The sequence below is a fragment of the Dendrobates tinctorius genome, unplaced genomic scaffold (assembly GCF_039654945.1).
Source record: "Dendrobates tinctorius isolate UK_male_01 unplaced genomic scaffold, ASM3965494v1 ptg000046l, whole genome shotgun sequence".
NCBI classification, from domain to species: Eukaryota; Metazoa; Chordata; class Amphibia; order Anura; family Dendrobatidae; genus Dendrobates; species Dendrobates tinctorius.
In genome coordinates this window covers 4,259,344-4,272,810 of record NW_027361714.1, presented here as the reverse complement: position 1 = coordinate 4,272,810, position 13,467 = coordinate 4,259,344, and the positions used below count along the sequence as shown (strand labels likewise).

Genomic DNA, 13,467 nt, shown 5'->3' with positions numbered 1-13,467 from the left:
AAAGTTCCATAACGCTGATACTCAAATATACAGAAATAATAATAAATAGATCCCATACACAGATACGGGTGACAGTATATTAAAGAATAAACCCTAAGAATATGAGAAATGTATATATGATTAGGGTTTATTCCTTAATATATTGTCTCCCATTGTATATTTTGTACTTACATACTTATGCTGGAATGTCATTGTTTTGGTATTTTGATATTGTAATGTTTTCTTCTCCTCCTTTTGGTCATTACGCAGTAAAGGTGACATGTCAAAATGATTCTTTAGGTCAGTACCATGACGGTGGTACCAGATTTATAAGTTTGAGTTTCCTATATTTTAGCGTTTACATTTTTTTATTGTATTGTGAAATTGTCAAAGGTTAACACTATCGCTTTTTTAAAGGGAACCTGCCACCTGTTTTGGTGGCTATAAGATGTGGCCACTGCCTTTCAGAGCTTATCTACAGCATTCTATAATGCTGTAGATAATCCCCTGATCCGACCTGCAAGATAAGAAAAATAAGTTTTATTATACTCACCGGGGGGGGGGGGCGGTCTGGTGCTGTCCGGTCCGATGGGTGTCGCAGGTCCGGGTCTGGCGCCTCCCATCTTCTTGCGATGCAGTAGGGCAGAGAAGTACGCCTGTGCAGTAGTGTGATGCCGGGGAGCCATGAAGCAAGCAGGAGTGCGGTGTCACAAGTAGATGGGAGGCGCCGGACCCAGACCTGCGACACCCAACGGACCGCACTGCACCAGACCGCCTCCCCCCAGGTGAGTATAATAAAACTTATTTTTCTTATCTTTCAGGTCGAACCAGGGGCTTATCTTCAGCATTATGGAATGCTCTAGATAAGCCCTGAAAGACAGTGGCTGCATCTTATAGTGGCCAAAACTGCTGACAGGTGCACTTTAATTTGATGTCTCTGGTAGCAGTTTACAAAAGTTGTCTGGTACATATTTGTATTAAGTACAAATTGCTGCTTCCCACCACCCAATTTTTATCACCTATTCGGAGGGCATTGTAATGTAGAAACAGGGACCCTGATTCCAGTGATGTGTCACTTACTGGGCCACTTGCTGAAAGTTTCGTGAAATCACTATTTTATCAATAGGAGAGTAACATTAGAGGACTAGTAAAATTCCTGCCAGGTGGTCCTCCATATTCATGAGCTCTGTGTAACCACACCCCACCACGGATTGGCAGCTTTCTGTGTACACTGCATATAGGCAGAAAGCTGCCAATCACTGGTATGGGCGGTGTTACAGAGGTCAACATTTAGAGAGTTGCTAGACCTGATTTTATCAAAACTGCCGCAAGCAGCCAAATAGGTAATAAATTGCTGGAATCAGGATCTTTCCCCCTACATTATACTTTACTCAAATGGGCTAGAAAAAACCCCATGAATGATTCCTCTTAATGATAAACTTGCAGTCTACACTAGAGGGACACATGTTTGGGAACTGTGTGAAGAGTTGGGAGTTCTGTGTCAGGGAGCAGAAACCAGTTCAAGACAAGACACATTTTCAGATTTTTTGCCCGATTTAGAGAGCTGTAACAGTTTTTTTTTTTTTTGAGATTCACTGAATTTTTGCATTTTTTTGTGATAAGTGGGACCTAAATTTTATGTTATTTTTAGAATATCTTTTTATATTTTTTGACCAATATTGGGCGATACTTGTTGGAAAATAGAGGAAATGGTGTTTTTCACTTTTCCTTTTTTTGGTGACCAAAAAGGACAACACAAATACATTTTCAAATGTGTTCCTCTTTCCCCCTTTCCTTAACGATTATGTTTAAATATCTGATACATTTTTCTTTCTACATTGCTTCTTTTTCTCTATTCTTTTCCCCTGCTTTTTATTTGTTTATTTATCTTTTTTTTATTTGCTTATTTCACATATGCCTTCCATAAGGTCAGGACAGATCTCTGAGAAGTATTTAAATACATTTTTAAAATCTGACTTCCCTTGTAACTGGGGCTGGTTATCTTAAGCCCAGCTGCAATGCAAATTCATTTCCTAGAATCCAGCAGTTCCTGCTTCATCCCCAGACCATTGGATCTGGAGAAGGAAACTTCATCAGCATTTCTTATTACTGTATACACAGCATTTGTTTGGAGCTCTACAAAATGAAGCATCATGTGAAAAATATAAATGAAACACCACAGTGCAAACTAAAATTCATATACCAAAAGAGGTGTGTACAAACCAAAAGTACAAAGAAAGATATTTAAAAGAATATTTTTCATTGAAAATCAATAAAAAAATAGTACCAAAAAAATAAGATGTAAAAATGTCAATTTATCAGAGTCAGCCACAAGATGGCACCAACAGTAATATCCCAAAAGGGGTTATATACAATAAGGTAAGATTAACATACAACCCACTCATAGAAAGCGTCACAATCAATAGTAAGAAGTCATGATTCAAAATAAAGTAACAATGAAGTGAAGTAAGTCACAAAACACAGAATGGGTGAGTAAAAGGTCAAATAAACTATTTACCAATAGAGTACTGCGGCGCCAGGAGTCCCTGCGTACGTTTTGGCTAAATGAGCCTTCTTCCGGCTCATTTTACGTATTATTTTTTGGTACTTTTTTTTTATTTATTTTCAATAAAAATATTCTTTTAAATATCTTTCTTTGTACTTTTGGTTGGTTCACAATTGTTTAGAGCTCTGTATACAGCGGTCGGGAAGGTAGAGACAGTAACAAACCAGCTCTGCCCTTTCTGTGTGGAGTCTGGCTGTGTCTTACAGCTGGCTTCACGCTCTTGCTCCTGCTCTATCGTGCAGTGATATTTTACAATGCCACTACAGAGTAGACCACCCTGATGATTATCGTGTATGGGCAATCCAGAATAATTCGGGAATTTAACCTACCTTCTCTTAAAATCCAAAAAGAGAAATTAAGATTGATAGAGTTAAAGGAGAGGCATATAATTAGATTACAAAAAATACAACAACTTTCTTGTTATTTATTTTTATGACTTAGATGAAACCTGAGCCGTCCCTACTGGTTACCAGTAAACTTGAAAAGAAGACCGCTGGAAACAGCAAAGAAAGGACAAAGGGAGAAAGTCATGGAGAGAAAGATATTTCAGCTAAACAAACAGAACCTATGAGGATAAAAATATTTGAAGGAGGGTAAGATAACATTCATTTACTTACAAATAAAAGGACAATATTTGTCATATGAAAAAATAAGTTCATCTTTGCAATGGCGATGTTGTGTTATTAGGATTTTATGATCTTTACACTTCTTTTAATCACATCTATACAAGTTTATTTTTCTAGACATGTAACGTGAATCATTGTGCATGAAGACACGTATTCCCATACCATAGGGACTTTTATGACTTCATTGTTAAAAGTTGTCCAGACCAATAAAAGGCTTAAATGGCTTCGCTAATGCTGCAGCAGATTGTCAGGTCTCTCTCTATGTACAAGTGAGGGAAAGACTCGGCAATCATCTGCAATGGTGCTGAGAAGAGCCGGCTGGAGGCAGCGCCAGGCTAGTCTTATCTTTAGCTACAGTGCCCGGCTGAATCGTCAAAGTATATTTTCCCTGCAACTAAATGCCAGAGCATTTCATAGAATAATATACCTGGCTGCAGTCGTGCTTTGATTCACGCTTGTAGTTAGGGCAGTATGAGTCGCCTGACTGAATTCCTTTAACCTTCCCAACCAATGACGCCATATAGGCGTCATGAAAACCTGTGCCAATCTGACCAGTGACGCCTATGTGGCATCATGACTTCAAAGCCCCCCTGCGGGTCGGGTGACCGGGGTCACTAAAAGGTCACCCAACCCACAGATACAGGGGGCTTTGTTCTTCACCACGTGGCTAAGATCGCTCTGATTGGCTGTTAAAAGTGAAGCAGCCAATCAGAGAGATAGTAATATTTCATCAATGAAAATTGATGAAATATCACAATCCAGCCATGGCCGATGCTGCAGTAGCATCGGACATGGCTGGAGACCCAGATCCGACCCCCCCATGACTCACGGGGCCGATCAGCCCCCGATACCAACTGACGGCGGCAATGTGCGTTGGTAGGGTTAGGGGTGTGTTGGGGTTAGGGTTACGGTTGGGATTAGGGTTAGGGATGTGTTGGGGTTAGGGCTGTGGTTAGGGGTGTGTTGGGGTTAGGGTTGGAGATAGAATTGAGGGGTTTCCACTGTTTAGGCACATCAGGGGGTCTCCAAACACGACATGGTGCAACCACTGATTCCAGCCAATTTTGCGTTCAAAAAGTAAAACGGTGCTCCCTCCCTTCCAAGCCCCAACTTGTGCCCAAACAGTGGTTTACCCCAACATATGGAGTATCAGCGTTTTTTAGGAAAAAAATGATTTTTTATTTTCACGGCTCTGCGTTATAAACCTCTGTGAAGCACTTGGGGATTCAAGGTGCTCACCACACATCTAGATAAGTTCCTTGGGGGTCTAGTTTCCAAAATGGGGTCACTTGTGGGGGGTTTCCACAGTTTAGGTACATCAGGGGCTCTGCAAATGTAACATGACGCCCGCAGACCATTCCATCAAAGTCAGAATTTCATAGCGTCACTACTTCCCTTCCGAGCCCCGACGTGTGCCCAAACAGTGGTTCCCCCCACATATGGGGTACCAGCGTACACGGAACAACCTGGACAACAACTTTTGGGGTCCAGTTTCTCCTGGTACCCTTGTGAAAATAAAACATTGCGCACTAAAAAATAATTTTTTGAGGAAAAAAAAATATTTTTTATTTTCACGGTACTGCGTTATAAACGTTTGTGAAGCACTTGGGGGTTCAAAGTGCTCACTATGCATCTAGATAAGTTCCTTAGGGGGTCTAGTTTCCAAAATGGGGTCATTTGTGGGGGTGCTCCAATGTTTAGGCACGCAGGGGCTCACCAAACACGACATGGTGTCCGCTAACGATTAGAGGTAATTTTCATTTCAAAAAGTCAAATGGTTCTCCTTCCATTCTGAGCCCTGACGAGCGCCCAAATAGTGGTTCCCCTCCCACATATGGGGTATCGGTGTACTCAGGACAAACTGGACAACAACTTTTGTGGTCCAATTTCTCCTGTTACCCTTGTGAAAATAAAAAATAGCGTGCTAAAAAATCATTTTTGAGGGAAAAAAATTATTTTTTATTTTCACTGCTTTGCGTTATAAACTTTTGTGAAGCACTTGGGGGTTCAAAGTGCTCACTACACATCTAGATAAGTTCCATAAGGGGTGAAGTTTCCAAAATGGTGTCACTTGTGGGGGTTTTTCACTGTTTAGGCACACAGGGCCTCTCCAAACACAATATGGTGTCCGATAACGATTGGAACTAATTTTCGATTAAAAAAGTCAAATAGCGCTCCTCCCTTCCGGACCCTGCCGTGCGCCCAAAGAGTAGATTATGACCACATATGAGGTATCTGTGTACTCAGGAGAAATTGCTCAACAAATTTATCATCCATTTTATCCTGTTGCCCATGTGAAAATGAAAAAACTGAGGCTAAAAGAAAATTTTTGTGAAAAAAAAAAGTACTTTTTTTTACGGATCAATTTGTGAAGCACCTGGGGGTTCAAAGTGATCACTATGCATCTAGATAAGTTCCTTGGGGGGTCTAGTTTCCAAAATGGGGTCACTTGTGGGGGAGCTCCAATGTTTAGGCACACAAGGGCTCTCCAAACGTGACATGGCAGCCGCTAAATATTCCAGCATGTTTTCCATTCAAAAAGTCAAATGGCGCTCCTTCCCTTCTGACCCCTGACATGCACCCAAACAGTGGTTTATGACCACATATGAGGTATCGGTGTACTCAGGAGAAATTGCCCAACAAATTTTAGGATCCATTTTATCTGTTGCCCATGTTAAAATGAAAAAATTGATGGTAAAAGAAAATTTTTGTTGGAAAAATTAAAATGTCCATTTTTTCTTTCCACGTTGCTTTAGTTACTGTGAAACACCTGAAGGGTTAATAATCTTCTTGAATATAGTTTTGATTAGCTTGAGGGGTGCAGTTTTTAGAATGGTGTCACTTTTGGTATTTTCTGCCATATAGACCCCTCAAAGTGACTTCAAATGTGAGGTGGTCCCTAAAAAAAATGGTTTTGTAAATTTTGTTGTAAAAATGAGAAATCACTGGTCAACTTTTAACCCTTATAACTTCCTAATAAAAAAAATTTTGTTTACAAAATTGTGCTGATGTAAAGTAGACATGTGGGCAATGTTATTTAGTAGCCACTTTGTGTCACATAACTCTCTGGTTTAACAGAATAAAAATTCAAAATTTGAAAATTGCAAAATTTTCTAAATTTTTGCCAAATTTCTGTTTTTTTCACAAATAAATGCGAAAATTATCGACCTAAATTTACGACTAACATGAAGCCCAGTATGTCACGAAAAAACATTTTCCACTCCCGATGCTGACACTGGAGAATCCTCACAGCCGACACCCGGCACTAAGTGCCAGGAGCGGTCACTGACCGCTCCTGGCACTTTAACCCCTGGCATACTGCGATCAAACATGATCGCAGTGTTCCAGGAGCAGGCAGAGGGTCTGTCAGCTGTGACAGCCCCTCTTCCTTTGGATTGGAGACCCCGCGTCATGATGACATGCGGGTTTCCAAAGCTGAGAGACTTCCTGCCATGCGCAGTGCATATGCATATATGCATGCTATAGAAGCGATCAGGCTGCACAAAATGAGTGTCCCATAGTAGGCCAAGGTGTAAAAGTAAGAATTAAATAAAAAAAATGTTTTTAAATAATTGTAAAAATATTTTAAAAAATAATAATAAAAAAATCAATATTTATTCCATCAATAAATAAATATTTAAATAAAAAAATCTCACCAATAAAAGTACACATATTTGGTATCCCCGCATCTGTAACGACCCGACCCATAAAACTGTTCCACTAGTTACCCCCTTTAGTGAACACCGTTAAAAAAAAAAAGGCAAAAAAATGCTTTATCATCATACCACCGAACAAAAAGTGGAAAAACACGCGATCAAAAAGACGGATATAAATAAATGTGGTACCGCTGAAAACGTCATGTTGTCCCGCAAAAACAAGCTGCCATATAGCTCCATCATCGGAAAAGTAAAAAATTATAGCTCTCAGAATAAAGCGATGCAAAAATAATTATATTTTTTGTATAAAATAGTTTTTGTTGTATAAAAGTTTCAAAACATAACAAGGATGATATAAATGAGGTATCACTGTCATCGTACTGACCTAAAGATAAAACTGCTTTATCAATTTTACCACACGCGGAACGGTATAAAGGCCCCCCCCCCAAAAAAAAGAATTTCATGAATTGCTGTTTTTTTCATTTTGCCTTCCAAAAATCGGAATAAAAAGCGACCAAAAAAAATGTAATGTGCCTGAAAATGGTACCAATAAAAACGTCAACTCGTCCCGCAAAAAAACAAGACCTCACATGACTCTGTGGGCCAAAATATAGAAAAATTATAGCTCTCAAAATGTGATGCAAAAACAATTTTTTGCAATAAAAAGCATCTTTTGTGTGTGACAGCTGCCAAACATAAAAACCCGCTATAAATACCGGTTATAAATAGTAAATCAAACTCCCCTTTACCACCTCCTTAGTTAGGGAAAAATAAAAAAATGTGTTTCCATTTTCTTGTAAGGGTTAGAGTTGGAGTTGGGGCTAAAGTTAGGGTTAGGGGTTGGGGCTAAAGTTAGGGTTAGCTTTGGGGCTAAAGTTAGGGTTGGGGCAAAATTCCAGCCAATTTTGCATTGAAAATTAAAATGGCGCTCCTTCCCTTCCGAGCTCTGCCATGCACCCAAACAGTGGTTTGCCCTCACATATGGGGTATGAGCATACTCATGTTTCGTTTCTGTGCGGTCGGCGGGCATGTCAAAATGCTCCCTGCTTACCCAATGTTAAAGATAGGTACGCAGGACGCATGCGCATCTATGCGGATCTGAAGGGAAGAAGCATGCAGCCCTACGCAGAGCACCCAAACGCAAGTGTGAACATAGCCTTAGTTTTGGTGGAAGCAGGTTAGCATATATCCATTACTTCTGTCTCATCGCTCCCGAATGTGTTGTGTCATTTTACAAGCATTGAGTGAAGCAACAAATTTGTCTTTGTTTTTGTGTTTTTGTGACCAACAGTTTTAAATCCAATGAAGACTATGTATATGTGCGAGGGAGAGGTCGTGGAAAGTACATATGTGAAGAATGTGGCATACGCTGTAAGAAACCAAGCATGCTTAAGAAGCATATCCGCACCCACACGGATGTACGGCCTTATGTGTGCAAACTGTGCAACTTTGCTTTTAAAACTAAAGGTAAATAGCAATCTCCAGTGTAATGTTGGTTACCGCAAGCTGTGCGGTGTGTAGGACGGGCACATGTATCCCTGGCGTTTATTATGTAGCTTTAGAAATCTCGTGATTTTGTGTACTACTATATGCTAACTTCAGCTATCTACAATGGCTTGTTTGATGAAGTTCTTTGTGCTGATATGTAATAGAAGTCACCTATATCAGATATTCTTTAAAGTGGTATTCCCATCTGCAAGATCCTATCCCAATATATAGTAGGTGTAATTATTATTATTTATATAGCACCATTAATTCCATGGTGCTGCACATGAGACGGCGTTACATCAAAATGCAAATGTCACTTACAGTAAACAAACTAACAATGACTAACAATGTAATAATAATAATAGCAAATACCTCCAATTAGAAATGTAGTTAGTTCTTCTGATTCTCTATGTCTCTTTCCTCATGTGTAGACATTGCAAGACTTTAGGTATCTATAGTTATGGGCCTGCACATGACGAAAGAGACAACGCGAATCAGAAAAACTATACTACATTTCTAATTGGAGGTAATTGTTAATATTATTATTATTATTATTATTATTACATTGTTGTTAGTGATTTTACACATACAGGTGCATCTCACAAAATTAGAATATCATCAAAAATTTAGTTTATTTCAGTTCTTCAATACAAAAAGTGAAACTCATATATTATATAGAGTCATTGCAAATAGAGTGATCTATTTCAAGTGTTTATTTCTGTTAATGTTGATGATTATGGCTTACAGCCAATGAAAACCCAAGAGTCACTATCTCAGTAAATTTTAATACTTTATAACACCAGCTTGAAAAAATGTTTTTAAAGTCCGAACTGTTGGCCTACTGATATGTATGTTCAGTAAATGCACTTGGTCGGGGCTCCTTTTGCATCAGTTACTGCATCAATGCGGTGTGGCATGGAGACGATCAGCCTGTGGCACTGCTGAGGTGTTATGGAAGCCCAGGTTGCTTTGATAGCAGCATTCAGCTTGTCTGCATTGTTGGGTCTGGTGTCTCTCATCTTCCTCTTGACAAGACCCAATAGATTCTCATCTGCTGGTGTAGGTCCGCTGTGTTTTATCAAGACCAAAGTCAGCGCAACCATCTACCAGGAAATTTTAGAGCACTTCTTGCTTCCCTCTGCCAACAATCATTTTGGAGATGGAAATTTCATTCTCCAGCAGGATTTGGCACCAGTCCACACTGCAAAAAGTACCAATATCTGGTTTAAAAACAACAGTATCACTGTGCTTAATTGGCAAGCAAACTCGCCTGACCTTAGCCCCATAGAGAATCTATGGGTTACCGTCAAGAGGAAGATGAGAGACACCAGACAACACAATGCAGAGGAGCTGAAGGCTGCTATCAAAGCAACCTGGGCTTCCATAACACCTCAGCAGTGCCACAGGATGATCGCCTCCATGCCATGCCGCATTGATGCAGTAATTGATGCAAAAGGAGCCCCGACCAAGTATTGAGTGCATTTACTGAACATACATTTCAGTAGGCCAACATTTTGGATTTTAAAATCATTTTTCAAGCTGGTGTTATAAAGTATTCTAATTTACTGAGATAATGCCTTTTGGGCTTTCATTGGCTGTAAGCCATAATCATCAACATTAACAGAAATAAACACGTGAAATAGATCACTCTGTTAGTAATGACTCTATAGAATATATGAGTTTCACTTTCTGTATTGAAGAACTGAAATAAATTAACTTTTTGATGATATTCTAATTTTGTGAGATGCTCCTGTATGTGAATAATGGTTCATGTTTCATCAGTGTTTTATATCTAAGTATCAACCAAAGTTTGGTCAGTGTTTCGAATTTTCATTAATGATTTTTCTGTATAAATAAATAAATAAATGACAACGCTTCTCCTGTACAATACAAGGTTATACACAGACCACACAAGGATTGTACATTAATGCCATGAACTGACTGTGATGCCATGAACTGACTGACCACCTATAGACTTGAATTGGTGATTTGATCCGTAACTCAAATCAAAAATAGACATCTCCAAGCATGTGATTCATAGACGTCTGAATGAGGCCTTACTCTGACAGTACTCCGGCGCATGATCAGCTTTTTGTAGTACTATACTCCATAAATATAAATAAATGTACATTTATATGTATATATGTGTATATATATATATATATATATATATTTATATCTGTGCAATGAAGCTGTTATAATTAGAAAATAATTCAATTTTGCCTTAGATGAAAATGATCTTAGTTGTTGCTCACTTGCTCCTCGTGAAAGGTTACCAACTGTTATTATGTTAGTACTACTAAACATTCACAAAGTGACAGGTTGTCGTTCGTTGCTAAGCAGCAAGTGATAGAAATATAGATTGCGCACGGCAAATCTCAGCAAGACCGAATCCATGCATCCAAACTGTCTCGTTCAGATCTGTGCACAATAAATGAGCGAGTATTTGGGAGATATAGCCACAGAATGAGTCTCATGGCGATGTAGTTTGCACATATTACATATAGCGAGCGTCCTGACCGTACACCACCATGCTCTAAAAATAATTAGCAAATTACATTGTGGTCCATTATGATTAAGCAGTAGCCACATGTCAAAACATTATATATTCAGATACAAAAATAATAAAAGAAAAAATAGTCCCCACACACCTTCACACCTTCAATTAAATTAATGCACAAGTGCACAAATATGCTGTGTGGCCAGTGTTCTTACATATATGTACACACTGCGACTAATGAATACATGAACTCCACTATTGCTGTAAACGTTAATAACATAAGGTACTTACAGTAGTTACCGTTTTTGGATCAAAAAGTGCAAAAGCCATCCAACCACGTCAAGATGACCATTTTAATATGGATGGTCCCTAACAACTAGGTGTCCTACATCTCCATGTGCCAAACCAGCCTCAACTGAATAGGGAGTGGAAAGGAAAAATATTGGAGTTCATGTTTTCATTAGTCGCAGTGTGCTGACACACCATGTATGTATATGTCCGTATATTGGCCACATAGCATATTTGTGCACCTGTGGATTAATTTAATACAAAAGGTGTGCAGGTCTTATTTTTCTTTTTTTGTAGTACTTCATGCTTCCCTCTGCCAACAACTATCCAGAGCTCAGCATCCTTATCCACCCATTATTCCCACAGAAGGTTTTAATTGCGAGCTACATTAGATAGCTATCGGCCCAACTTTCATTCATTTGACCATTATCTTTCCTGACACCCCGATACACGTTATCACTAGACTTGGCGTAACACTCCGGTACTCTATGAGAGAGCCGCTGCCTGTATCTTCTCCCCACTGAACAAAAGGATGAGGCAATTGAATTTCGACCTCCAAATCTTTATGTTTCCGATTTAGAAGGTACCCATACAAATTATTTATGGGTCCAAACCTGCTGATATCAGCAGGTTTGGCCGACTTTTTTTTGTTGTGTATTAGGGCCGTATTTAAGAGGAAACCTATTATATCAGCACATGTTCATAATGCAAACAGACAGAACAGAGTATATATAAAGAAATAAGATTTTCTTTATAAAGGCGTGTTTATGAAGATGAGCAATATATGATAAATCCATGTTTACCATGAATCAATTATGTGACTACATAAATGATAATCAGGGGTGCAAGTTGTAGTGACATTTACATTTTACTAGGCCCTTCCTCTCTCACGACCCATTGCAGCAATAGCACTGCACATCGCCGGGATGATTTTCTAACTAGTCTGCTATGAAACTCAATAAAGAATTTTAAAACCCATGATCAATATCAAAGGGGCCCCTAGTCTTAAAGATGACCTGTCACCAGGTCAGAAGTGGTACATTTTTGGTCTTATATTATTCCCGTTGCTCTCCTGAGTATCCCTTTAAACCTGCCATATGGGTCTTTTTTTAGTACTAGTTTTTATGATCTTAACCAAAGGGGTGTCACACATAGGATTCTCTGGGGTGTGCCTTTAGGCTCCTTTGAATTATTGCCCCGTGAGCACCGCCCCTTTGGTAAAGACTATAAAAATTAGCAGTACGTAAAAATGCCCATGTCTCAGAAAAATAAAAAACAACAAAACAATGAAGAACAAATTACTCAAGGAGCGACAGGTATAAAACAGGATCAGAAACTGATCATATGTGACCAGTTGGTGGGTCCTCTTCAATAAATTTTAGCTTGTTGTCTTTAAAAGCTGAGTGACTACAATATATAATTACTGTTATTTGAAATCATGTTTATTAGCAGGCAATAGATAATATATAAGGCCTCAGACTGCTTGCTACATCTATGTGATGCGTAGACAACAAGGAACGCCAACCTGTCTACGGTGAGTGTGCCGAGCAGTCACATGTCTCAGTGACAGATATTTGTTGCAGCGGTAACGTCTGCAGTGTTTGTGCTGATGTGTTCAGCCTTACCAACAAAGATGACACGAGCTGTATAATAGAGAGGTATTCAGAGAAAAGTATGCTTTTACGGTCCTTTCAGTGGGTCAGTTTCAAGTTTATCAATAATGTAAAGGCCCTCAGTCTCCCCGGTGGCCCTCTCCATCCGTATCTACATCCATTATTGATGAAGTCCTGATAGCTAGTGTTCACATACATTCATTTGCAGAGAAAATGACTTCCATTTGATGCCACTGGTCTAGGGATGCTTTTATTAATTGAAGCCGGGATTTGCATTGAAGTCCTTGAAATCGATACGAGCTGTAATAGAAATCTTATATCATGTCGAGTCGACTTTGCTCTTCATGTAATCTTTTAATTGTTAGGTAAAACATGCAAGGTTTCTATTGTACTGTAATGCACTCAGAATATGCAAGCGGGTACTTCAGAAAATAGGCCCATATTACTGGGGCAGGAACATATTTAGGAACGTGTCTGCGTGCATACATGTATGTGTTTTAAAATGATAATCTTAAGAATGTGAGACTTCTTCTAAAACATTCTGTAAATATTGAGCTAATTTATCTGCTCCTGAGCACATTTGCGTTTTTACCCTTTCAGTTTTTTCCTTTTTGTTTTTTCCAAGAACCATAACTTTTTTTTTTGTATTTTTCTGGGAGCTTGTTTTTGAGCTAAGTTTTAAGGAACTGTTGTAGTTTTCAATCACATGATTCACTTTACCATATTAATATGCTGATAAATGGGATAAAAA

General features: G+C 39.0%; 1 protein-coding gene across 1 annotated transcript in view; it reads left to right on the top strand.

Annotated features, from left to right (window-relative positions):
• The window catches only part of HIVEP2 (HIVEP zinc finger 2), a 261,592-nt gene that overhangs the window by 237,096 nt on the left and 11,029 nt on the right, over positions 1 to 13,467 (top strand). The window contains exons 6-7 of the mRNA XM_073575665.1: positions 2,987 to 3,138; positions 8,119 to 8,294. Coding sequence (XP_073431766.1) covers positions 2,987 to 3,138; positions 8,119 to 8,294 — 328 coding nt within the window. The remainder of the gene's footprint in view (positions 1 to 2,986; positions 3,139 to 8,118; positions 8,295 to 13,467) is intronic.